Source organism: Pongo abelii, chromosome 1 (genome assembly GCF_028885655.2).
Source record: "Pongo abelii isolate AG06213 chromosome 1, NHGRI_mPonAbe1-v2.0_pri, whole genome shotgun sequence".
In the NCBI taxonomy this organism is placed as follows: domain Eukaryota; kingdom Metazoa; phylum Chordata; class Mammalia; order Primates; family Hominidae; genus Pongo; species Pongo abelii.
Window position 1 is genome coordinate 215,740,006 of NC_071985.2, and position 26,349 is coordinate 215,766,354.

Here is a 26,349-nt window from a genome sequence, read left to right on the forward strand (position 1 = left end):
TCTGGGCACCACGTGCCACCCCGCCAGGCCAGGCGTGCCAGCAGTTCCGCATTAGGTTGATGGCCCTGCACAGCCCATGGAGTTGCTATTTTTAATTTAATTGGAGAGTCAGAGGAGAGAGATAGTACCCAACAAGGGAGTTTTAAAAGCTTTGAGAGTGGGGGAGGGGGAGAGAAAGTAAAGAAAAGTTCATAATTATACACTAGGCAGCCAGATTTGATGCTTGAACAGAAAGGTTAAATGTTACATTCAGAATGAAATGAGGAAAAGGGTTCTGATGACAGTTGCCCAGAGCTAAATAAGGAAAGAAAATGCCCCTTGCCCATCTCCTCTCCAGGCCCTCCTTTTCCTTGTCCTCATTTCTAAGTTTCCCCTACTTCTGCCTTTTAAGGCTCAGGTGTGTACAAATATAGGGGTTTCAAATGCAAAGATTTCTGCCCAAGGTGCCCATGCCACGACTGCTATCCAAAAGCAGTTTTCACACAAGCCTGGAAAAAAATCACACATCCGCATCTCAGGCCAAGGGAACCAAGAAGGCCCAGAAAGCTGAGAAGGCAGCCTGCCACTGTCAGTGATAACACAGGCTTTAGTATGGACAGACCTAGATTCAAAGCCCTCCTCTGCCAAGGAACGGACACTGCATCAGCTCACTCAACACCTGTGTGTCACCTCTTTCAGCTACCTCCAAGTAATGAGCCAAACAGAAATCCGCTAGGTGACAACTTTCTAATAGCAAGTGACAGACCCAGATGAGACACTCCCTTCATGCTTCCTTTTCCTGCAGGAAATATGGGGGGTGATGCCTGGAGCTGCCACAGCTGTTTTGTGACCACAATCCAACAAGCCTACACGCTGAAGGTGGAGAAATGGAAAGATAAAGAGAGACCTTAGTGATGTAGATTTGACACTGTTCCCCTGGAGTGTCTACTTGTTGCCTGAGACAAATAAATCTGTTTCAGCCACTTTTAGCCTAGTGTTCTAGGAATGCTGAATCCATTCCTAACTCCGACAAATCATGATTAGCTTGAACTTGAGTGTGAACTTGAACAAGTGCTTAACATCGCTAATCTTTGGTTTTCTTACTTGTAAGCGGGGACAAACGTCACTCATTTCACAGTGTGTACGTGAGGATTAAATGTGATTCCATTTGTAAAGCTCTCACCACAATGCTTGGCAAGCGATGGTAGCTGCCGTTGTTTTTAACACTCATGTTTAATAGGCGAGTGACATCAACTTAAAAGCTTGAAAGTCATTTCTCTTACCTCAGTAGCACATCATAGCTTCAAAGTGAGTTCTCATCCCCTATCTTAGTTCATCTTCAACTCCAAATCTCAGAGAAGGTGGTTATTACTTCCTATTTTATACTTGATAGACTCAAAGAGGTTAAATAACTTGCCCAAGGCAGCTAAGCTCGTGATAGAGCCAGCCTGAAACTTAATCTGACACCAAGTCTGGGGCTTGCACCAGGCTGGTTCTGAGTTGGTCCACCTAAGAATTGTTATTCCAGGCCCCCACTCTTTTCCCTGGGGACTGCTGATGCTTCAAGTGTGGGAGCAAACACATGAGAATATGGCTCATGTGTTCAAAGACAAGGTGAGCTGGACCCTACCCTCCAAATTCCTCTACTTGCCCTGAGACATCTGGGTTCCTTGAGCTTCAGTCTTCCAAACTACATTTGTTACTCTATTCCAGCTCTTAACATTAAGGAGCCAAGAATCCCTTTCAGAAACAGCTGGATAACACTGTGGTTGAGAGTCCAGGCTGGGTTCAAACCCCAGTTCTGGCACTTAACAGAAAACACATTTTATTAAATAAATAGTATATTGTGGCTCCTTTCTCTGTATTAGTCAGAGTAAGCAAAACAGTTGCTGTTAACAAACATCCCCACACTCCCAGTGGCTGAACATAGATCCTCATGCCACAGGCCAGTGTTGGTGGGGTTGGGCAGGGGTTTCTTCTCCACCTAGGCACTCAGGCTCCTTCCATCTGCAGCTCTTGCCATCCCCTAAGGCTTACATGTCCTCCCCATTGACCCATCCCACAGGCTGTGAAGAAGTATTTTTAAGGTCAGGTGCATGCCAACTGAGCCAGAACTCAGCCACCTGGCCCTATATAACTGCTGGAGACTTGGGAGCATTGCCTCACAGTGTGCCATGGAAGGAGAAGACAGTTACTGATGGTCCCCAGCAACCTCATCTCAGTCCACCCCATTGAAAGTGGCCATCCCTCCACCTCCAGATCACATGACCGTGTCACATTTGATTCATTTCATTCTTCATCATCAGAAATACGTTTACTTATATACTGTCTACAGTAGATCCCACAGGAGGCTGTAAGGTTGAAACCAGAAACCTTGTACATCTTTCTCAAGTCTCCAGGGTCCAGCACAGCTCCTAAAACATGCTAGGTACTTGAATATTCATCAGATATATACCAAACAAATACGAATAAGAAGGGAAAACTTTAAACAGAATATTGGGACACCTGGGATGGATGGATAGAATGTGGCAGTGAAAGAACACGGGGTCCAGACCCTTGCCTATTCTGCTCAGTGGCAGCCACTGTTCACAGGCCCCAGACACCTCAGAGCCCACCCTGGCCCCCACCTGGCTCTCTCACACTTACACTCCCTAAGTCTCCCCAAGGGGCTGCGCACCCTACCCCCATCCATCACAGGAGCCAGCATTGCTTCCAAACAAGCTATTTATTTGCAGATATAAAACAAGATCCAACCACAGGTGGCAAGGGCAGCCCAAGCTCACCTGCAACAATGCCTCCCTGGCCAGAAAGGGTCTGTAGGACCAGAAATGTCAACTGTCCCCCATCCCCTAGTCAAAAATAATTGGGACTCCTAGCAGGAGTGTTACCCCAGTTAAAACCTACTCAACCAAGAAGAATGAGACAAACCAGGGGAAATGCCAATGAAAAACCAGTGGCTCTCAGGCATGGAGATGGCAGTCAGCCACTCATACCCCAATGATGGGCCACCCTGGAAAAACTGTCCCCTGCAGGGTTTCCAAGGATGACATCTTGTCTTCCCCCTTGGGTAGGTCCCACTCTTGCAACAAGATAAAACCTTAGAACCTAAAAAATACCCTCATGCCCCCAGAATTCCAAAGCCAGCTCACCCCACCCCACCTCATTGTACCCCCACCCAGAACATTTTGCTAAAATTAATCCACCCGTGCCCATCTAACAGGAGCCCATTCTCAGGAGTTAGCCAGTAGGGTCACATCCTCATATGCTCACCATACTCCTCTCGGGACATCCACTCAGACTGGTAGGTAGAAAGGTGAGCCACCACGGACGCTCCTAGCCAGACACTAAAGTTTCTATTGGAACCCGCCCAGACCGTGGCTTTGGTGGAGGAGACATGATCCCCCATCAGCTCCCTGAACAGGCGCTTTGTGAACCCGGGATAGAGGGTGTTGCCCCCGCAGGCCATCACGTGGGAGACCAGCAGGGGGCGCAGGGAGATCTCGCAGGACTCCACGGATTCCACGATGGCCCGTGGGATGCTGGGCCCTGGCTGCTCGAACACCTGCGGGCTAAAGAACATCTCAGGAGCCACCCGCTGCATGGGGGTCAGCTCCACGCGGGAGCCGTCTGGGAGCTGATAGGTGTTGCTCTCATCCAAGCCACTCTGCTGCCTCTCACGAAAGTCCAGGGCCTCCCCCAGATTCTGCGGCACGTAGCACTTGTTCATCTGAGTCACGGCGACTGTCTCCAGCTGAAACAGGCAGCGTCTATCGCAATCTTCCTTAAAGAGACTCTTGAGGAGATAGGCGGAGAGATCCTGGCCGGCGAACTCCAGCGTCTTGCCGCTGGCGGGCAAGGGGCGGCCCTGGTGGAAAGGCTGCACGCGGGTCAGGCCATAGCCAGAATCAACCACCACTCCGGTTAGGAGGCCAGAGGCATACAGGGACATCTGCAGCTGGTCGGCCAGGAGGACCGATGGGACATGCAGCAACTCAAACAGGATCTGCAACGAGGGAGAATTCACTCAGTGCATTTCCCCCAGCCTGCTCAGCAGTCAAAGCTAAAGTCAGCACAGAGCCACGTCCTCGGGGTACTCTCGGGCTGCCCCAGGATGCTGCGCCCAGGGACCCTGGAGCTCATGCAGTGAGGATAATGCAGCAGCTCTGGAGGATTAGAAGGGGAGCTGGGTTTGCCCTCAGGAGCTTGTCTGGTCGTGGCCGTTCAGAAGACCACTTCAGAGAAGAGGTGAGAAGAGCTCTGTGTCTGCAAGAAATGGTTCTGGGACACTGGCTGCAGGAGCAACATGGCCACGGGTCACATGTGCAGCCTGAACCACCTCTTTAGAAGGAAGAAGAGATTAGAAAAGAAACAAGTGTTGCATATTCACCACTGCCTCCAAACAGTGGAGAAAGACTAGAAAAGACAGACAAGAAAGATAAGACAGACAAGAAAAAAGATGCCAGAACGAAGGAAAAAGGAAAGGAAGGAAGAAAAGAAAAAAGAAAAAAAGGGAAAAGATGCTCACTGCCTGGCAGGAAAAGCCTTATTTTTTCTTTTTTTTTTTAAATAAAAACCTTACAAACGTCAAGACAAACCTGGAATTCTGGTATTTAGGATTTGCCAGAGTCCCTGGGCTGGTTTTCTCCCCCTGCCCCTCACCCCCTGAATCTTTACAAAGCCCCCCTGCCCCCCATTCCTCAGCTCTGGCAGCCTCCCCAAGGTTCTAATCCCATAGCAGCAGAAAGATCCTAACAGTCAACACTTCTGTGGCCCCAGCCACTTATTCACCTCGTCAAGCCCCCACAAGCCCATCGTCTCCCCTCAGTGGGAGGGGGCTCCCTCCATTACTACTCTCAGAAAATTGTCCCCCCACCAGCCATTTCTCAAAATAGCAGCCAAGGTCCTCTTTTTCAAATAGAAAATCAGATACAACTCCCCCATTTAAAACTCTCCATTTAAAACTCCCCAGGAACTTCCTATTCACTTAGAAGTGATTCCTATTCACTTAGAATAGGAATCCCTGTAAAGGGATAGACAGTAAGGGTTGCCAAATTCAGCAAATAAAACTACAGGATGCCCAGTTATATGTGAATGTCAGATCAATAATAAATAATGTTGTACTGTAAGTATGCCCCATGTAATATGAAACATACTTAAATACTAAGACATTATTTGTAATTTATCTGAAACTCAAGTCTAACTAACTAGGCATCACGTATTTTATCTGGCAAACCTACAATAGTAAATATTTTAGCCTTTAACTTGATGTATGGTCTCAAACAGTCTCTGCTGCAACAACTTAACTCAGATGCTGTCATATGAAAGCACACTCTGCCAAACCCTAAATGTCAGAATTCCTGTTTTGTCTTCATGTTTGTAAAGTTTTTATTTAAAAATAATAATAGGGCTTTACCTACCAGGCAATGAGCATATTTTCTTTTTTCTTTCCTCTCTCTTTCTGTCTTACATAACATATAAATGAATGTGTGTGGCTATGTTCCCATAAAACTTTATTTACAAAATAGGTGGTGGGCCAGATTTGGCTCACTGGGTTGCCAATCCTTGATTTAAATCCAAGCACTCCCCACAGCCTACCAGGCCTACAAGGCCCAGCCTCCTCCAACCTCACCATCCTACTTGCCTCTTGCCACTCTTGCTGCTGAAATCACCTCCGTCAGAGAGGCCCTTCCTGAGCACTCTCTTCAAACAGGTTCCCCACCCCCAACAGTCCACCATGATCCCATTTCATTATGGTTCTAGAACTCATTACTATCTGGAATTATTTGTTAACCCCTTCATGGAAGCTCTCTGAAGGCCAGAACATGGCCTATATCAGCAATTATGGAATCCATAAGCAAATATCCCACGTCTCCCTGGTAACCCCCTTTCCACCAAGCACGTTGGTTGCTGCATGTCCATCTGCAGGTGGGGCCTCCATGAGCTCCCCTGCTTAGTGGCACACCAGGCACTCACTAGGCTCTTGGGAAATGTCTGTGGGGCAATTTGTTGGTTTCTGTTGGGTTTTTTTTTTTTTTTTTTTTTTTTTTTTTTTTTTTTTTGAGACAGGGCCTTGCCCTGTCGCCCAGGCTAGAGTGCAGTGGCATGATCTCAGCTCACTCTATTCTTGACCTCCTGGGCTCAACTGATCCTCCCACCTCAGCCTCCCAGGTAGCTGGGACCATACCTGGCTAATTTTTGTATTTTTTGTAGAGACAGGGGTCTCACTATATTGCCCAGGCTGGTCCTGAACTCCTGGGCTCAAGCAATCTGCCTGCCTGGGACTCCCAAAGTGCTGGGATTATAGGCATAAGCCACCACACCCAGTTGGCAATTTATCTTAAAAAGCAGAATTCCTGGTGCCCAATCAGTCCAGACATAGTGTCAGTCTGTTTCCCGCTCCCGAGTGGGAGCAGGCCCTGGCAGGCCTCACCTCCAGCATCTTCTTTCGGTCCGCAGGCTCCCTCAAGGGTGTCTCCGTGATGATCACAGGGGGGACCTCGTGCTCCCGTCTGTGGTTCTCCAACACAAATGACCAGAGGTACTGCACACCCTCCCAGTTGAGGATGCGGCCCCGCTCGATGGGGTAGCTAAAGGTGTCAGGATGGCAAATGTCGATGCCCAGGCTCACACGCCTCCGGGCGTAGCTGGGGCCAGGGTTCTCCTTGCATGGTAGGTAGTTCACGATGTTTGGGAAGACCATCTGAGGCTCATTCCAGCCGGCCGTGCCAGCCTTCAAAAAGCCAGACCCATGGTCAATGATAACGGTTCTTGCAGCCATGGCGGAGGCAGAGGTGGGTGGGACCTGTGGACGCAAAGGATGGGGTTAGTTGTGCAGGCAGCCTAGGCCACCATAAGCAGCTTCCCCCTCTACCCAACAGTCAAACCTCAGGCTCCCCCTGAAGCTTGTCCACTGCCCCCTTCCAAGCCTTTACACAATCCATTACCTGTGCCTGGAACACTCTCCCCATCCCAAATTCCCAACCATCCTACCAGGCTCCCTTAATGGGCCACATCCAGGAAGTGGCCCCCACCCCTCCTGCCCACTCAGCTTCTCCCACTGCACTTTGCACACATCTGTATCCTGCTAGGTGAGCACTTCTGCCCCACAATCCAACTCTGCAAAGGGTTGGATTACTCTTTGCAGACTCAGCAAGAAGCTTGCCACTTGGGAAGTCCTTGTAGACACTGGCTGCCTGATTATAGAGGGCACAAGGAACATGAAACATCAGCCTCAGAGCCACCACCTTCAGTAATAACAATGTCATAGCAAGAGCAGCAGAAGCAGGCATTGTATTAGTGAGCATGGCAGCAGCTACAGGGACCATTTCTGGAGAACCTACCCTTTCTCCAGTACTACAAGGAACACTTTGCATGTTAGGCTGGACTAGGTAAAACTGCCATTTGTGTCTGCGAAAATGGTCAGAGATCAGCAATTTCACATGGTTTCACCTAATACATGGACTCATTTAATATTTGCCACGATGTATAAGGCAGGTGACGTCCACTTTACAGATGAAGAAACTGAGGCACAGAGGGGTAAGATTACTTTCCTAGGGGTATACAACTAACAAAAACAGAGCTAAGAGTCAAACCCAAACCAGACTGCAAAGGCGATGTCCTGAGCATCAAGCACGTGAGGCATCAGGCATTAGGTGTTAAACATGAGCTAAACATCTAACACCTGATGATAAGGGAGACTATCAGGAAGATTCCATGATTGTGGTTAGTTTCTTCATCTGTAAAGTGGGGAGAACAGCAGCCCCCCTGCTGAAAAGGTAGGTATGGTCACTACCTAATGTTCAGACTTACTAAAAAGCTACAGTAGCCAAGACAATGTTGGGGGTACTGGTAAAAGAATAGTCAAGGCCAGGCACGGTGGTTCACACATGTAATCTCAGCACTTTGGAAGGCCGAGGCGGGCAGATCATCTGAGGTCAGGAGTTCAAGACCAGCCTGGCCAACATGATGAAACCCTATCTCTACTAAAAGTACAAAAATTAGCCAGCGTGGTGGTGCGCCTGTAATCCCAGCTACTCGGGAGGCTGAGGCACAAGAATCGCTTGAAACTGGGAGGCGGATGTTGCAGTGAGCCAAGATTGTGCCACCGCACTCCAGACTAGGCGACAGAGTGAGACTCCATCTCAAAAAAAAAAAAGGAATAGTCACAAACATAGATCTATGGAACAGAAAATCCAGAAATAGGCCCACACACAAAAAAAGTGTCATTTGCTCTTTGACAAGGTCCAAAAATAATTAAATGGAGAAAGGATAGTCTTTACAACAAATAGCAAAGAACAACTGGATGTCCATACACCAAAAAAAGCAGCTTAGCCCATACCTCACACCTTACAAAAAATTAACTTAAAATGGATCATAGAAATAAATGTAAAACCTGAAACTAACACTTCTAAAAGAACACCTACGAGAAACCATGAAGGCAAAGTTTCCTTAGAACATTAGAAGCCTGACCCACAAAAGAACAAATTGATAAACTGGACTTCATCACATTTAGGAACTTTTGTCCTTCCAAAGACGCTATTTACTATAAAGAGAATGAAAGACAAGCCATAGACTGGGAGAAAATACTTACAAATCATATATTTAATACAGAACTCTCAAAACCCAGTAATAGGAGAAACAAGCCAATTTTTTTTTTAATGGGCAAAGGCTTTGAAGAATCACTTCACCAAAGAAGATAGATGGATGGCAAATAAACACATGAAAAGGTATTCAGCATCATTACTCATTAGGAAAATGCCAGTTAAAATCACAAGATATTTCTATACAGCTACCTAATAGAATGACTGAAATTAAGGACCAGCCTTACCAAGTGCTGACAAGAAAGTGGAGAAATTGGAAATCCCATGCACAGCTGGTGGGAATGGCAAATGACACCAGCACTTTGGAAAATGGTGTGGCAGTTTCTTAAAAAGTTCAACATACTTTGGGAGGCCAAGACGGGCAGATCACCTGAGGTCAGGAGTTCAAGACCAGACTGACCAACATGGAACAACCCTGTCTCTACTAAAAATACAAAAACAAACAAAAAAAATTAGCTGGGCGTGGTGACGCATGCCTGTAATCCCAGCTACTGGGGAGGCTGAGGCAGGAGATTCGCTTGAACCCAGGGGGTGGAGGTTGCGGTGAGCCAAGATTATACCATTGCACTCCAGCCTGGGTGACAAGAGCAAAACTCCATCTCAAAAAAAAAAAAAAAAAAAAAAAAGTTCAACATACACCTACCGTATGACCTGCATTTCCACTCTTAGGTATTTAACTCAAGGGAAATGAAAACGTACATTCACACAAAAACCTTTATGCACATATGTACAGTAGCCGGATAGCCTTATTCCTAACTGCCAAAAACTAGAAACCAACCCAAAGTCCTTCAGCTAGGGAATGAATACACACATCTCCCCATTCAATGGAATACTACCTGGCAATAAAACAGAATGAACAATGGATACGCCCCATAACATGAATATGTGCATAAATCTCAAATGCCTGAGGCCGAAAGAAGCCAGACCCCAAAGACAACAAACCGTATGACTCCATTCCCATGACATTCTGGAAAAGGTAAAACTATAAGGACCAAAATCAGATCAGTGGCCGCTGGCAGCCAGGCGGTGAGAGGGGATGACCAGAGGGGACATGGCAGAATTTGGGGCCATGACGGAACTATGCTGTATCTTGTTTGTGGAGCTGGGCACACTTCTGTATGCATTTGTTAAATTCCCACAACTATATTATTTTTAGAGTAAACTTTTAGTAAAAACAAAGTTTTTTTTTGAGACAGGATCTCGTTCTTGCGCAGGCTGGAGGGCAGTGGCATGATCGCGTCTCACTTCAGCCTCAATCTCCTGGGCTCAAGCAATCCTCCCACTTCAGCCTCCTGGGTAGCTGGGACTACAAGTGCAAGCCATGCACACCCAGCTAATTTCCCTAGGCAATAGCCTAGGCTGGTCTCAAACTCCCAGGCTCAAGCAATCTGCCCACCTAGGCCTTCCAAAGTGCTGGGATTACAGGTGTAAGCCACCACACCTGGCCCTAGTAAAAAAAAAATTTTAAGGGAAAAATCCAGCGGGTGTGGGAATATTCAATGAAAGGTGTATGAACTCATCTTGCAGAATACAAATTGTCAGACAGACAGCAGACTGGGTGCCTAGACTGTATGTGGGTGTTTCCTGTAAGAGGGGCCTCCAGAAAGGCAGCTCAGCCCAAAGGCAGCATTCTGGGGCTGTCGCTCCCCCAGCTATCTGCTCAGCTTCCGTTTCTGGACAGCAGTTGCATCTACCCATCACTATTGAGCATGACAGCCGTGGCCTGGCCCTGGCCAGCGGCTCCCTGCTGTCACTGGCTGCGGGGCAGAGAACAGGCTTCTCTGCCTTTAATCAGCTCTGACACAGACCTGGGGAGAGCCAACGAGGAGCGCGGAGATGGAGCTGTGGTGACCCGGCCTCCTGCCTCACCTCCTGGCAGGCTGAGTGATAGATTCCTCACACTCAATCATCCAGAGTGACAGAGAACTGGCCGCCTGCGTGACATTCCGGGAAGTGGGCTCTGCTGCCGACAACGCCCTCCACACCATGAGAGCAGGTGACTGATAAATGCTTCTCGGCCCTGGCCATGTGGTGTCATGGGAGACACCGGCAGACTGATCTCCACTGTGGCTGTGAAACAAGGTGCGCATGGCAAGGGTAGGGGATGGGAGAGGACTCCAAGTTGGTGGCCCAAGTGACCCGACCTGGGAGGAGGAGGGTGGGAGGCAGGGGCCATCCTTCCCCTGGCACATGACTGTAAAAGAAAGTTTGGATGGCTCCAAGGAGCCAGCTTTGAGGACAGAGATAAAATCTGTGTATTCAGAAGCATTTTTACTGAGCCACCAATTCTGCAAATCCCCGTAAGCATCTACCAAGGTATAAAACCTGTTCTAGGCTGGCATGATTTCTCCCCTTCTGGAGTTTACATTCTACTAAGAAAGAACGTCCATAAGCACCAAATCAAACACAGCATGTCAGGGAAGATCAGTACAGCAGAGAAAAAGAAAACCTGGTAAGGACAGGGAACTCAAGAGGCACAGAGGCACAATGTCATTTTAAGCAGAGCAGTCATCAAAGGCCTCTTTCTAGGGTGACATCTGAGCAGAAAACTGAATGAAGTGAAGGAATAAGGCACGTGAACACCTGGAAAATCATTCCACCCCAAAGGAACAGCAAGTGCAAAGGCCCTGAGGAAGACAAGGTCAGATGAGTTCTAGGATCAGCCAGCAGGCCTGTGTAGCAGGGACATGGTGAGTGGAGGGAGGATACTGGAGATCTGAGAAGGGCCTTGCAGGCCTCTGTATCATGCTTGCAGATGTGGGAGGCCACTAGGGGCTTGGCCAGAGGAATGGCATGATCTGACATCACTTGTGAAAGGATCATTTCGGCCAATAGAAAGGACAGACTGCAGAGAGCAGAAGAAAGATTACAGGAGGTGAAAGGTGTGGGTAGCCTGCGCTCAAGTGGTGGCCAGGAAGAGGGTGCAAGGGGATCAGATTTTGGATATACCTAAGTAAGGCTGATAGATTGAAATATTAGACCAGGAGAAGAATGAAGGAAGACACCACAATTTTTAGCCTGAAAAGCTAAAAGAATAAAGTATCCATTTACTATGATGGAAAAGACCATGGGGGAACAGTTTGGCATTTGGGAGGAGATTAGGAAATTTATTTGGGACATGTTAAGTTTGAGGTGCCTATTAAATGCATGTAAAGATCTCTGAGTTAGCAGTGTAACTGGGAGTTCCTGAATGGATGGAATTGAACATGGTTGAGGTCAGGCACGGTGGCTCACACCTGTAATCCCAGCACTTTGGAAGGCCAAGGCAGGTGGATCACCTGAGGTCAGAAGTTTGAGACCAGCCTGGCCAACATGGCGAAACCCCGTTTCTACTGAAAAATACAAAAATTAGCTAGGAGTGGTGGCACGCACCTGTAATCCCAGCTCCTTAGGAGGCTGAGGCAGGAGAATTGCTTGAACCCAGGAGATGGAGGGTGCAGTGAGCCGAGATCATGCCACTGCACTCCAGCCTGGGTGACAGAGTGAGACTCCATCTCAAAAAAAAAAAAAAAAAAGAAAAACGAAAAGTGGTTGGGATGGAAGTGACCAAGAAAAGATGTAGTGTAGACAAAGATTTGTGCCTGAAGGCCGCTAAGGTCTAGTGGCCAGGCCTTGGGAAGGCACCAATAAAGAGGACTAAGTGAGAATGGCCAGGGAGGGGGGTGAGAAACCCAGAGGGAACAGTGTCCTGGGGCCAAGCAGAGAAAGTATTTCAAGAAGGGAAGAATCAAATGGGGTGAGAAATTAGGAGGAAAACAAAGGACTATCCATTGGATTTAGCAACGTGGAAGTTACCAGCAGCCTTGGCTAAAGCACGTCCATTGAAGAGGTGAGAAAAAGCTTAAAAAGGTTGATTCAAGAAAGGGTGAGAGATTGAGAGCAATTCCACCAAACTGGCCTAGGGTCTGCAAAAATATCACAGCATACACAACAATGAAATATTAAACAAGTGTTCAAAATTGAAGGACATGGCAGCCAACACCATGCACATTTTCTGATCCCAGATCAGAAAAAAAAAAAAAAATGGCATTAAGGTACATTACCACAGGCTTCTGATGCTCACCAGGATGCAGTAAGCCTCCTTCAGCCCTCTTTCCTACTGAGTAGGACTAAAAATTCTGGACAAAATGAAAAAACAAACAAAAAACAAAAGAAAACAAAAAAATCCAACTACCTGAGGACAATGAGTGAAAAAAATAACAGGCAGATTGAAGAGAATCAAAACTTGGAGAAGCAACGTGCAGAGGGTGAGGTTCCTATTTGTTTTATTTTCCTGTTTTCTCTCAAACTTTGACCTGAGACAAGTTTCCAGCACAGCCAAGGCTGAGCGAAATCCTGTCTCTCTGGACATAAGACCAAGAAAAGGAACCTATGCAACTCAAAGAGTTGGGGAAGAATACTGAGGAAATGGGAGCCAGTCAGAGAAAGGATTCCCCAGATTCTACATATGTACGGGCACAGGTCCCAGCTCACCTGTGCATGGCTCGGACACGCCCATGGCAGTAGAGCACAGGCCTTTGTACTGAACTCACAGCAGAATCACCACCCACAAAGGCCAAGACGGAGTTGCAGGCTGTGTGTAACAAGGGTGACTGAAGGCTAAAACACAACCAAATAAACGTTCTCCATAGGATGTTAAAAGAACAGAGTCTCACAGCATAATGTTCAAATATTTTTAGCCTGAAAAGCTATTAATATTTCAGGCTGGGCACAGAGGCTCATGCCTGTAATACTAGCACTTTGGGAGGCCAAGACGGGTGGATCGCTTGAGCTCAGGAGTTTGAGACCAGCCTGGGCAACATGGTAAAACCCCATCTCTCCCAAAAGTACAAAAAATTAGCCAGACGTGGTGGTGTGTGCCTGTGGTCCCAGCTACTCAGGAGGCTGAGGTGGGAAGATTGCTTGAGCCCAGGAGGCAGAGTTTGCAGAGAGCTGAGATTGCACCACTGCACTTCAGCCTAGAGACTATGGAAGTGAAACCTTGTCTAAAAAAAAAAAAAAAAACAAAAAAAAAAAACAAAAAAAAGCTATTAATATTTTGAGTTCTATTGCATAGCATAGTGAATATAGTTCATAACAGAGTATTGTTCATTTCAAATTCGCTGACAGTAAATTTTGAAAGCTCTCATCACAAATAATGTTAAGGATTAGAGGTAATGGATGTGTTAACCAGCTTGATTTACTTATTCCACCTTGTATTCATAAATTATAACATGTTGCACCCCATACATTTATACAATTGTAAATTCTCAATTTACAATAAAAAATAAAATAAAAACAAAGAAAAGTTCGCTCCACAGAACGGAGAGGACAGAGGAATGAGTAAGGGGATTTTCAAATATCAATAGAAATTATTCAATCTAAAAAACAGAGAGAAAAAAATTTACTGAGCAAAGCTTCAGAGACCTGTGGGGCAATGTAAAGAGATCTAACATTCAATGTCATTGAAGTTTCAAAGTGAGAGGAAAAAGATTGGCTCAGAAAAAGTTTTGAAGACATAATGGCTAAAAATTTCCCAAATTTGGTCAAAGACAAATCTACAAAGCCAGGAAGCTCAGCACACCCCATAGAAAATAAATTCAAAGAAAACCATGCAAACCATCCAGAAAACCACATTATAACCCAACTGCTGAATACCAAATATTTTTTTAAATCTTCAAAGAATCCAGAGAAAAATAAAACACTAAATATTAAGTGAATATCACTTTGAATGACTACAGACCTCCCACCAGGGGAAAAAAAAATGAAGTCCAGAAGACAGTCAGGCATCTTTAAAGGACTGAAAGAAAAGAGATATCAATTCAGATTTCTATACCCAGCAAAAAATCTTTCAGAAATGAAAATAAGACATTCTTAAGATGAAGGAAAACTAAGAAAATTACTAGCAGAACTGCCTTAAAAAGAAATGCTAATTAAAGCTCTTCAGGCTGAAGGAAAATAATGCTGAATCTAGCACTCAGGAATGAAGAAAGAGAAACAAACAGTAAATACTTAAAAAATTATAAAGTCTATTTTTCTCCTCTCAAAATACGTATGGCCATTGAAAGTAAAGATACGGTATAGCCTACTACTTACCTAGGTTGTATGATATAGCCATTTGCTCCTAAGCTACGAACTGGTACGGCATGTTACTGTACTGAATACTGTAGGTGATTGTAACATAATGGTATGTATTGTCTTGTTTTGTTGGTAGATATGGAGTCTTGCTATGCTACAGACGGGTACAGCATGTTATTGTACTGAATACTGTAGGTGATTGTAACATAATGGTATGTATTGTTGGTAGATATGGAGTCTTGCTATGGTACAAACTGGTACTGCATGTTATTGTACTAAATACTGTAGGCAACTGTAACATAATGGTATGTATTGTTTTGTTTTGTTGGAAGATATGGAGTCTTGCTATGCTACAAATGGGTATGGCATGTTATTGTACTGAATACTGTAGGCGATTGTAACATAATGATATGTATTGTCTTGTTTTGTTGGTATATATGGAGTCTTGCTATGCTACAAACTGGTACTGCATGTTATTGTACTAAATACTGTAGGCAACTGTAACATAATGGTATGTATTGTTTTGTTTTGTTGGAAGATATGGAGTCTTGCTATGCTACAAACAGGTATGGTATGTTATTGTACTGAATACTGTAGGCAACTGTAACACAATTGTATGTATCGTTTTGTTTTGTTGGTAGATATGGAGTTTTGCTATGTTGTCCTGGCTGGTTTTGAATGCCTGTCCTCAAGGGTTCTTCCTGCCTTGGCTTCTCAAAAGGGCCAGGAATACAGGCATGAGCCAACATATCCAGCCAGTAAGTACTGGTGTATCTTAACATAGAAAAGGTAGAGGAGAACTACAATATTCTAATCTTATGGGACCACCATCATATACGCCATCTGTGGTTGATCAAAATGTCATGTGGTGAATGACTGTAATTGAAATTGAAAATGGAAAACAAATAGTGAAAAGTCAATAAAGCCAAAAGCTAAAAGCTAGTTCTTTGAAAAGATCAAAGACTAAGTAAAAAGAGAAAAGACACAAAAGACTGCAATCAGGAATGAGGTGGCACCACTTCAGACTCTATAGACACGAAAAGGATAACAAGAGAATATTAGGAACAACTTTCTGCCTGACACTTTGACAGTTTAGGTAAAATAGATAAATCCTTTAAAGACAAAGTACCAAAGCTCAATCAAGAAGAAATATATATATTTAAATAGCCATATAACTATTAGAAATAGACTTTTTAGTTATAAACCTTCAACAAAGAATACTCTAGGTCTAAATGGTTTCACTGGAGAATTTACCCAATATTTAAGGAAGAAATAATACTAACGGTACACAATCTCTCCCAGAAGGCAAAAGAGGAGGCAACACACCCCAGCTCAGTTTGTGGGGCCAGTATTACCTTGAACCAAAAGCAAAGATATTACAAAATAAAACAAAACTCAAACCAAAATCTTTCATGAAGATATATTATTCTTTAATAAGATTTCGGCAAGCCCAGTAATATATAAAAAGAATAACACACAATGACTAAATGGGGCTTCTCCCAGGAATGCAACGCTGGTTCAACATTTTTAAATCAGTATGATTCAAACGAGTAACAGACTGAAAAAGAAAAACCACATGACCATCTCAACAGATGCAAAAAAAAAAAAAAAAAAAAAAAAAATCAATGGATAGAATTCAACATGCATTTATCATAAAAATTTTTAACAACTAGCAACAGAGAAGACTTTCCTCATCCTGATAAAGAGAATATCCAAACACCTACAACTCACACAGGTAATAGTGAGAAACGGGATGCTTTCTCCCTAAGACTGGGAACAAGGTAAAGATGTCAGTTCTCACCACGCATATTCAACACTGAACTGGAAGTCCTAAACCGGTGCAATATGGCAAGACTAAAGAAATAAAAGACACATGAACTGGAAAGAAATAAACTATCCCTATTTGCAGAAGACATAATTGCCTAAATAGAAAATGCCAAAGAATCTACAAAAAAGATCCTAGAACTAATAAGTGAGTTTGACTAAGTCACAAGATACAAGTTAAATGTTTTAAAAACCAATTATATTTTATATACTATCAATAAATAGCTGAAAAGTGTTTCTTTAAAAAAGTATCATTTACAATAGCATCAAAAATCATGAGAAAGATACTTTGGTATAAATGTAACAAAACAGTAAATATGCTTAAAACTACAAAATACTGATGAAATAAATCAAAGAAAACCTAAATAGAGAGATGGCCGGGTGTGGTGGCTCAGGCCTGTAATCCCAGCCATTTGGGAGGCTGAGGCGGGCGGGTTGCCTGAGCTCAGGAGCTCATGACCAGCCCAGGCAACACGGTGAAACCCCACCTCTACTCAAATACAAAAAAAAAAAAAAAAAAAAAAAAAAATTGACAGGGTGTGGCAGCGTACGCCTGTAGTCCCAGCTTCTTGGGAGGCTGAGGCAGGAGAATTGCTTGAGCCCCAGAGGCGGAGGTTGCAGTGAGCTGAGATTGCGCCATTGCACTCCACCCTAGGCGACAGAGTGAGACTCCGTCTCAAAAAAAAAAAGGAAAAAAAATAGATATGCTACGTTCACAGATTAGACAATTCAATATCATTAAAATGTCATTTCTACCTAAGCTGCTTTATAGATTCAATCCTAATCAAAATCTCAGAATCCCAGCAGGATTACTGTTAGACATCAACAAGTTGATTCTAAAGTATATATAGTAAGGCAAAGGAATCAGAATAGTCAAAACAATTTTTAAAAGAACAAAGTTGGAAGGCTCACACTATCTGATTTCAAGGCCCACTATAAGTTTATAATAATCAAGATAGAGCTGGGTGTAGTAGCTCACACCTATAATTCCAGCACTTTGGGAGGCCGAGGCAGGCAGATCACTTGAGCTCAGGAGTTCGAAACCAGCCTGGGCAACATGATGAAACCCAATCTCTCCTAAAAATACAAAAAAAAAGAAAAAAATTAGCCAGGTTCAGTGGCATGCGCCTGTAGTCCCAGCTACTTGGGAGGCCAAGCCAGAAGGCAGAGGCTGCAGTGAGCTGAGATCAGATCACTGCACTCCAACCTGGGCCACACAGCCAGACCCTGTCTCAAAAAAAAAAAAAAAAAAAAGACAGAAAACCCAGTCATCAAGACAATGTGATACTGGTAAAAGCACAGTCACATGGATCAGTAGAAAAGAACAGAGTGTCCTCATACAAATCTAATCAATTGATTTTGACAAAGGTACAAGGACAATTCAGTGATGAAAAGATAGTCTTTTCAACAAATGGTGCTGGAAAAACTGGACCTCTCCACGTAAAAATAATAACCTCAACTCATTCCTCACTTGTTTACAAAAAACATAATTAACTCAAAATGGATCACGTAAAATACAGACAGAAAATTATAAAACTTCTGCAAAAAACATGAGAACATCTTTGTGACCTTAGATCTAAGAACATCTAAGTTTCTTAGGTACAACATCAAAAGTACCACTCATAAAAGAAAAAGTTAATATCCTGGACTTCACCAAAATTTTAAAATTCTGCTCTTTGAAAGACACTATATCAAGAGAATGAAAATGAAAAGCCAAAGACTGGGAGAAACTATTTGCAAGTCACACATCACACATCTGCTAAAGGACTTGTATCCAGAATATATAAAGACCTGCTAATAATCAATAATAAGAAAGCAAACAACTCACTTCCAAAGATGGGCCAAAGATTTTCACACTTCGTCAAATAAGCTACACAGATGGTAAATAAGCACACTGAAAGATGCTAAATGTCATTAGTCACTAGAGAATAACAAATTAAAACCATAAAATTTTAAGGACAATACCAAGAACTAACAAGGATGTGGAGAAATTGGAACTCTCATACACTGCTAGTGGGAATATAAAAGTGTACACTCTGGAAAACAGTTTAGGAGTTTCTTTTAAAGTTAAACATATACTTACCAAACAAACCAGTAATCCTATTCCTATGTACTCCAGAGAAATAAGAACTTACGTTCACACAAAAACCCTTACACCAATGTTTACAGAGGCTTAATTCATAATCACTAAAAACTAGAAGCAACCCAAATGTTCTTCAGCTGGTAAATGAACAAACTGTGGTATATCCATACAATGGAATACTACTTAGCAATAAAAAGGAACAAACTATTGATACACACAACAACATCCATGATTGTCAAAATCATTATGCTACATGAAAGAAACCCGACTTACATACTGTATATTCCCAATTATATGATATTCTGGAAAAGGCAAAACTATAGTAACAAAACAGATCAGTCGTTTCTGGGGCGGTGAGAAGAGTTAACTACACAGGCCCGGAGGAATTTTTGGAGGTGGTAGAACTGTCTCATATCTTGATTGCCAGAGTGGTTACGTGCCTGCATGCATTTATCAGAACTGAGAACTATACATCAAAAAAAGCGAGTCTCGCCGCATGAAATTTTAAGGTGAAATTTTCGAAAGAACATTTTGGGGACAGATGGTAAAATTTGAATATGGGTTATATTTTCAATGTTAAATTTCCTGTGTTTGATCACTATGTTGTGGTTTTCAAAGAGAATATTCTTATTTTTAAGCAGATCTATGAAAAAGTATTTACAGGTAAAATATCATGAGATTTACTTTCAAATAGATCAAGAAAAACCCAGCATGTGTCGATAGAAAAGGTGTCAAAGCAAATGGGGTCAAAAGATAGTAACTAGGGAATATATACGATGGATATTGGAGAGCGTATTGAACTATTCTTGGACCTTCTCTAAATGAAAAGCTTTTAGGAAAAGAAAGGATGTGGGGAGAGATATGGGAGACAGCGAGACAACTTTGAAGAGCTCTGCTCTGAAAGGAAGCAAAGAAAGACAACAGTAGATTGTGCAGAGAATTGGGGCCCCAGGAGGTTTTGGTTGTTTTGTTCAAGAGAAGAAATAATGTATTAAGGTTTTATGCTGATGGGAATAATCCGGTGGAAGAAAAAGTTGAATAAAATCAGAACAAACTACAGTTAAATCTAGACACTGTATCAGCGGTCCCCAACCTTTTTGGCACCAGGGACTGGTTTTGTGGAAGATAATTTTTCCACAGACCTGGAGTAGGGGTTGGTTTACGGGATGATTCAAGCACATTACATTTCTTGTGCACTTTATTTCTATTACTATATTGCAATATATAATGAAATAATTATACAAATCACCATCAGGTAAAATCAGTGGGAGCCCTGAGCTTGTTTTCCTGCAACTAGATGGTCCCATCTGGGAGTGATGGGAGACAGCGACAGATCATCAGGTATTAGATTCTCATAAGGAGCGCGCAACCTAGATCCCTCACATGCGCAGTTCACAATAGGGTTCACGTTCCTATGAGAATCTAATGCCAACATTGATCTGACAGGAGGTGGAGCTCAGGCAGTAATGTGAGCAATGGGGAGCGGCTATAAATACAGATGAAGCTTCACTGGCTCACCTGCCTGCTGCTTACCTCCTGTTGCCTAGTTCCTAACAGGCCACGGCCTTTCCTTTCTCTCTGTCCCTGGACCACAGCCTGCTTCTTCCTTCCTCAGCCCCTATGTTTGCCTTACCCTCTGTCTGGAACCCCTGGCTAGCCCTTCCAGAAACCAGCTCTCATCACTCTTGTTTAGCTTGAGTGAGATCTGGAGCCTTGCCTGACCACTCAACTCCAAGTCAATATTGCATTGACTAGTTTTATTATTGTCATAGCACTTATTACCATACATAATTATGCTGTGTGTTTTCTGGCTGTTGTCTACCTCTCCCAAGCACCACCAGAACGTAGGCTCCAGGAAGACAAGTTCATATTTGTATTTTACTTCCCCATCTCTACCACGTAACTGGCATATTTTTGTTAAATCGGTTTGTGTTGAATGAATAAATTTTTAAAAATACATTGGTTTGCTGGCGGCATGATAGCTCCATATGGGCTGCACTCCCGTGTCCCTAAAACATGGGTTTCTTCTATAGGCTTCTGGTTACTTTCCTACTCCAAACTCTTCAACAGCTCCCACTGCCAACAAAATGAAGCCTAAACTTAGCTTGACACACAAAGCCCACCAGGCTCTCGCCAACTTTCCCCATCTTCTCCATGTACCTGAAGCTAAAGCCAAGCTGGAATGTTTGCTGCTGGAGAATTCTGTCCTTTCTACATCTTCTCTGCCTAAAATTCACTTCCATCACGCCTCTCAGTCCTTCAAGATCCACACCAAACCTTCACTCCATAAAGCTTCTAACACCAGACAACTTGCAAACAGGAATTCATTCCTCCATGGACCACCACGAATGCAGAACCCTTGCTAAGCACGCTTACTAAGAACCAGACACTGGGTATGGTACTTCTCACACAGTATCTCTCTTATTTACTCTGCACAAAAACCCAACAATGAGGGCATAGTATCATTGCCAGTTTATAGATGAAGAAATGAGGACTAGAGAAGTGACAGAGTTGTCCCCACGCCACCCACCTTTGACTGTAGTCAAGATTCAAATCCGTACCTGTGGGTTCACAGCCCAAGCTCTTAACCACTGCCATGATTGATTATGTGGCCTGAGGTTAAGCAACTCTCTAAACCGTAGTCTTCAGATGACAGTAACTATCTTTCGCAGATGAAAGGACTAACAATAACATTTGAAGGAAAAAGGGTACAGGCCTTAGTGTGTTCACTCACATTGGTCTGTTGAGCTCTTATTGCCATCTGCCTCCTGTTAATGTGTACCTGGGGTCTTGTGTCCCTCAAGTCTGTGCAATGTTTGCACACACAAGCTCTCCAGAGTTTGTTCATCAAGACTCCACCGGGGACCCTTATGAATTGCTTTGTGATTGTAAACATCTTGCAAGGAACTTTCCACTTAGCACTTTTATCCACATTCTCAGTGAATCCTAGACAACCTCTTGAAGTAGGCAACATCATTCCAGTTTCCATCTCATTTTATGGGTATCAGCACTGCTACTGCTGCTAACACGGCATACTTTTATTATTATACTTTAGATTCTGGGGTACATGTGCAGAACGTGCAATTTTGTTACACAGGTATACACGTGCCATGGTGGTTTGCTGCACCCATCAACCCATCACCTACATTAGGTAATTCTCCTAATGTTATCCCTCCCCTAGCTCTCCACCCCTGACAGGCCCCGGTGTGTGATGTTCTCCTCCCTGTGTCCATGTGTTCTCATTCTTCAACTCCCACTTATGAGTGAGAACATGCGGTGTTTGGTTTTCTGATCTTATGATAGTTTGCTGAGAATGACGGTTTCCAGCTTCATCCATGTCCCTGCAAAGGACATGAACTCATTCTTTTTTATGGCTGCACAGTATTCCATGGTGTATATGTGCCACATTTTCTTAATCCAGTCTATCAGTGATGACCATTTGGGTTGCTTCCAAGTCTTTGCTATTGTGAATAGTGCCACAATAAACATACGTAACACGGCATACTTGCTATGATCCAAACACCAGGCCAGCTACTTCACTCCCTGTTTCCCCAGCACAACTCTAGGAGATCAGTACTATCATCTGCCTCAGTTTCATACATAAGGAAACTGAGGCACAGTTGGGAAACTTACCCATGTCCCCACAGCTATTGAGGAGCTGAGCAAGGACTGAACCCAGGGTATCAGGCTCCAGGGTCTGTGCCTCCAACCTGTCAGCCATCCTGTTTCTCATCCTGTCGATGCTGCGGTCTCCAAAGCACAAAGATCCTGATGCCCTAATCCATGGAAACTGTGACTATGTCAGATTACAAGACCAAGGGGAATGAAAGCTGCAGATGGAATTAAGATTACTGGTCATCTGACTTTGAGAAGGCAAAGATTATCCTGGATTATCCACGTGAGCCCACAGTAATCACAAAGGTCCTTTAAATGTGGAAGAGTATGGCCAGAGTCAGAGAAAGATGTGCAGATGCAGCAACGCTGCCAGCTCTGAAGATGGAAGGAGGGGCCATGAGCCAAGCAATGCAGGTGGCCTCCACAAGCTGGAAACGGCAAAGACATGGGTATTTCCCTAGAACCCCCAAAAGGAGGCAGCCCTGACAACACCTTGACTGTAGCCCAGTGGGATGCATCCCGTGCTTCTGACCTCCAGAACTGTAGGATAATGAATCTGTGCTGTGTTGGGCCACTGCATTTTGTAATTTGCTACAGTAATAACAGGAGATTCATGCAGATGCAAAGCAGCTCCTACTTCTCTCCTGCCCAAAGCGCAGCAGGCCGCAGGGCTCTGCGGAAGAATCCAAAGGCAAAACCCCATCCCAAATCCCTCCGTTGCTCCCTGTGCGGACATCCTCCTGAGGCCCACCTGGGCTTTGTCTGGCTATAAGGTGTGACTGGACATTGTATCCTGAGGATGTGGCCCAGCTTCCCTGCAAATCAGGAACATCTGCTACAGGCCTCCTCTTCTCCAAAGTGCCCTCCCTGGGAACCAAGCGCTAAGCAAGTCCCACTCCCAGCAGCAACTGGACTGGGCCTCATTACCAGGGAAGTTAGAGCCTCCAGGGACAGAGGGAGATTTGCGCCTCTTAAAGAGCAACCGGGTTCAGGGAGGGCTATACTGAGAAACAGGGGAGAGTACCAGAAGAAAGAGAAGGAGAAACAGAGAAAGACATCAAATTTGTATGAGGGGAGGACAGGGTTTTAATTATGCCTTTTCTTAACCTCATTGTACCTTGAGGTATCTTAACATTACTCTCTCTGGCAGGAAGGATTGATTGATTGTCTCTTGGCATTCAGAAACCCCCATTAATGTAAAACTAACCAGTTGTTCTGAACTCTGGAGAATTAATCACTTAAATGTGAGAATTACTCAATAAACCATTCAAACATGCAATAAACCAAGTCATTAAAAATTAATCGCTCGACATCCCGGCCGTGTAAACAGGGCTAATAAGATCCTGGCAGCCTAGAAAGAGGAGGAAAAGGAGGAAGCAGGAAGATGATGCCTTTAATCAGCCACTCCCAAGGACCGGAGTAGATACACCAACGTCCAGGACACATATCACAAATCATCAGGGGAGGTGACATCTTGTCCCTACGGCTTCCCAGCCTGTCCCTAGGACAAGAGTGGACAGGTAGGTGATAGAGAGGAAACCCTCAGTGGGCTGTTAGGAAGAGGCAGTGGGGTTAGAGTTACAGCTCTCAACAAATACTTACTGAGCACCTTCTATGTACCAGACACTGCACAGGGCTCTGCAGATACACCCATGAACAAGACAACAGTGGCTGCCCTAAAGAAGCTGACATTGGAGTGGAGGGTGTGTATGCATGTCTGTATGTCTGTTAGAAAATACATCTATTTTGGCCGGACGCAGTGGCTCACGCCTGTAATCCCAGCACTTTGGGAGGCTGAGGCGGTGGATCACAAGGTCAGGAGTTCGAGACCAGCCTGGCCAATATGGTGAAACCCTGTCTCTACTAAAAATACAAAAATTAGCTGGGCGTGGTGGCGTGCACCTGTAGCCCAGCTACTTGGGAGGCTGAGGCAGAAGAACTGCTTGAACCCGGCAGAGGTTGCAGTGACCCAAGACCGCGCCACTGCACTCCAGCCTGGGCAACAGAGGGAGACTCAATCTCAAAAAAAAAAAAAAAGAAAAAGAAAAAAGAAAATATATCTACTTTATAAAGCACTGGCTATAAAGAAAAATAAAGCCAAGACTTGTGAGGGGTAGAAGATGACAGAAGATGAAAGAGTTCCTGTTTTCAACTGAGGAGGTCCCAATTGGCCAAGACCCCAAAGTAGTGAGGGCAGGAAGCACACAGACATCTGGGGAAGAGAATTCCAGGCAGAGGTCTGGGCAAATGCAAAAGCCCTGAAGTGGGAGCGTCCCCGTGTGGCTGGAAGGAGCTGGAGGGAGAGGAAGTGAGGTCCTGAAGGCATGAGGTGCACAGGGCATCTAAGGCCTTGTTAGGAAATTGTAAAGAATATGGCTTTGGTCCCTAGGGAGATGGAGAGCCACTGAAGGTTTCTGAGCAGAGAGGAGGTGGGTCCCGTCTGTCCCAAGTGTTAGGAGAATGACACTGGCTGCTGGGTTGAGGAAAGAAGATGGGGACTGCTGAGCGCAGTGGCTCACACCTGTAATCCCAGCACTTTGGGAGCCCAAGGTGGGTGATCATCTGAAGTCAGGGGTTTGAGACCAGCCTGGCCAACATGGTGAAACCCTGTTTCTACTAAAAATACAAAAATTATCTGGGCTTGGTGATGTGTACCTATATCCCAGCTACTCAGGAGGCTGAGGCAGAAGAATTACTTGAACCCAGGAGGCAGAGGTTGCAGAGGTTGCAGTGAGCCAAGATCGCACCATTGCACTCCAGCCTGGGCAACAAAAGCAAAACTTCATTTCAAAAGAAAAAAAAAAAAAAAAGATGGGGACAAAGATGGAAGGAGGACGACCAGCTGGGAGGTGGCTGCAATGGTCAGAGGCAGCCATTTGCTGGGTCCCTGTGTCCTCGTTGCCTCCCCAGTCAACAGCACCCAGGTCTTGCTTTGGACCTGCCCTTTCTCCATTTCAGCCTGTGGCCTAGATGGGATGTATTCACCCCACTCTCAGCTCAGGGGTACAGCCCAACCTTTTGACAAAGTGAAGGTTCAGGGAGGACCATGTGACCTAACTCAAGCCAATCAGAGGAGGAGACACTAACTAAGGGCTTCTGGGAAAGAGGCTTTCTCATTCCTCATCACACAAGGCCCCCGAAGACCCATTTGCTCGTGTTCAGCTGGTGGGTGTCAGCTCTGAGACCACCACAGCCTTTAGTGTTTCCCACTACAGCCTGAGGAAGAGGCAGGCCTGTGGAGAAGGACAGGGCCAAGAATGTCACAGAGAAATACGGCCAGGGCACATCACCATGAACTTCTGGATCAAACTGCTCCTGAAGCATGAACTACCTTTGGGGCTTTAAATTCGTTGAATCAATCAATTTCCTTGTTTTCTTTGAGCCAGTTTGGGTAGGTTAGATTCCTGACAGAATTCTTAGGGTTTGTATGTGATGTCACTTAGGCCATATGAGGACCCTAGGAAGTAAGTGTACATCCAGTTTTCCAGCTTACAGATACAAAAACTGAGAATTAGAAAAATAAACTGTCCGGAGGCATAGTGATGGAAATTGGCAAAGCTGACATATGAACTGAGTCTTGCTGGCTCAAAAGTCCTGCTCTGTGCTTAGACTCCCTACCACTCTCCCTCACTCACTCTGTCTGCCTTTACAGTCATAGGGACCTTCTGCTGAATTTGATGATTTAAGTCAGGAATGACCTAAGCAGCACACACTCTCACTCCCCACTTACACCCTTGGCAGGTGTATTAGTCCGTTCTCATGCTGCTAAATAAGGACATACCCAAGGGCCAGGCACGGCGGCTCATGCCTATAATCCTAGCACTTTCAGAGGCCGAGGCACATGGATCACCTGAGGTCAGGAGTTCGAGACAGGCCTGGCCAACATGGCAAAACCCCGTCTCTACTAAAAATACAAAAATTAGCCAGGCAAGGTGGCAGGCATCTGTAATCTCAGCTACTCGGGAAACAGGCAGGAGAATCACTTGAACCCAGGAGGTGGAGGTTGCAGTGAGCCGAGACTGCACCACTAGTGTACTCTAGCCTGGGCAACATACCCAAGACTGGGTAATTTATAAAGGAAAGAGGTTTAATTGACTCACATTTCCGTATGGCTGGGGAGGCCTCAGGAACTTACAATCATGGTGGAAGGGGAAGCAAACACCTCCTTCTTCACATGGCAGCAGCAAAGAG

General features: G+C 44.7%; 1 protein-coding gene across 2 annotated transcripts in view; it reads right to left on the minus strand.

Moving 5' to 3' along the window:
- Nucleotides 1–2,685: 2,685 nt before the first annotated feature.
- The window catches only part of ACTL8 (actin like 8), a 73,936-nt gene continuing 50,272 nt past the window's right edge, over nt 2,686–26,349 (minus strand). The window contains exons 2-3 of one of the 2 annotated variants that reach the window (XM_009234426.4): nt 6,410–6,781; nt 2,686–3,982 (exon numbers count right to left, since the gene is read on the minus strand). In XM_009234426.4, coding sequence (XP_009232701.1) covers nt 3,230–3,982; nt 6,410–6,757 — 1,101 coding nt within the window. In that variant the 5' untranslated portion in view covers nt 6,758–6,781 and the 3' untranslated portion in view covers nt 2,686–3,229. The remainder of the gene's footprint in view (nt 3,983–6,409; nt 6,782–26,349) is intronic. The other variant, XM_054540863.2, reaches the window with a different exon arrangement.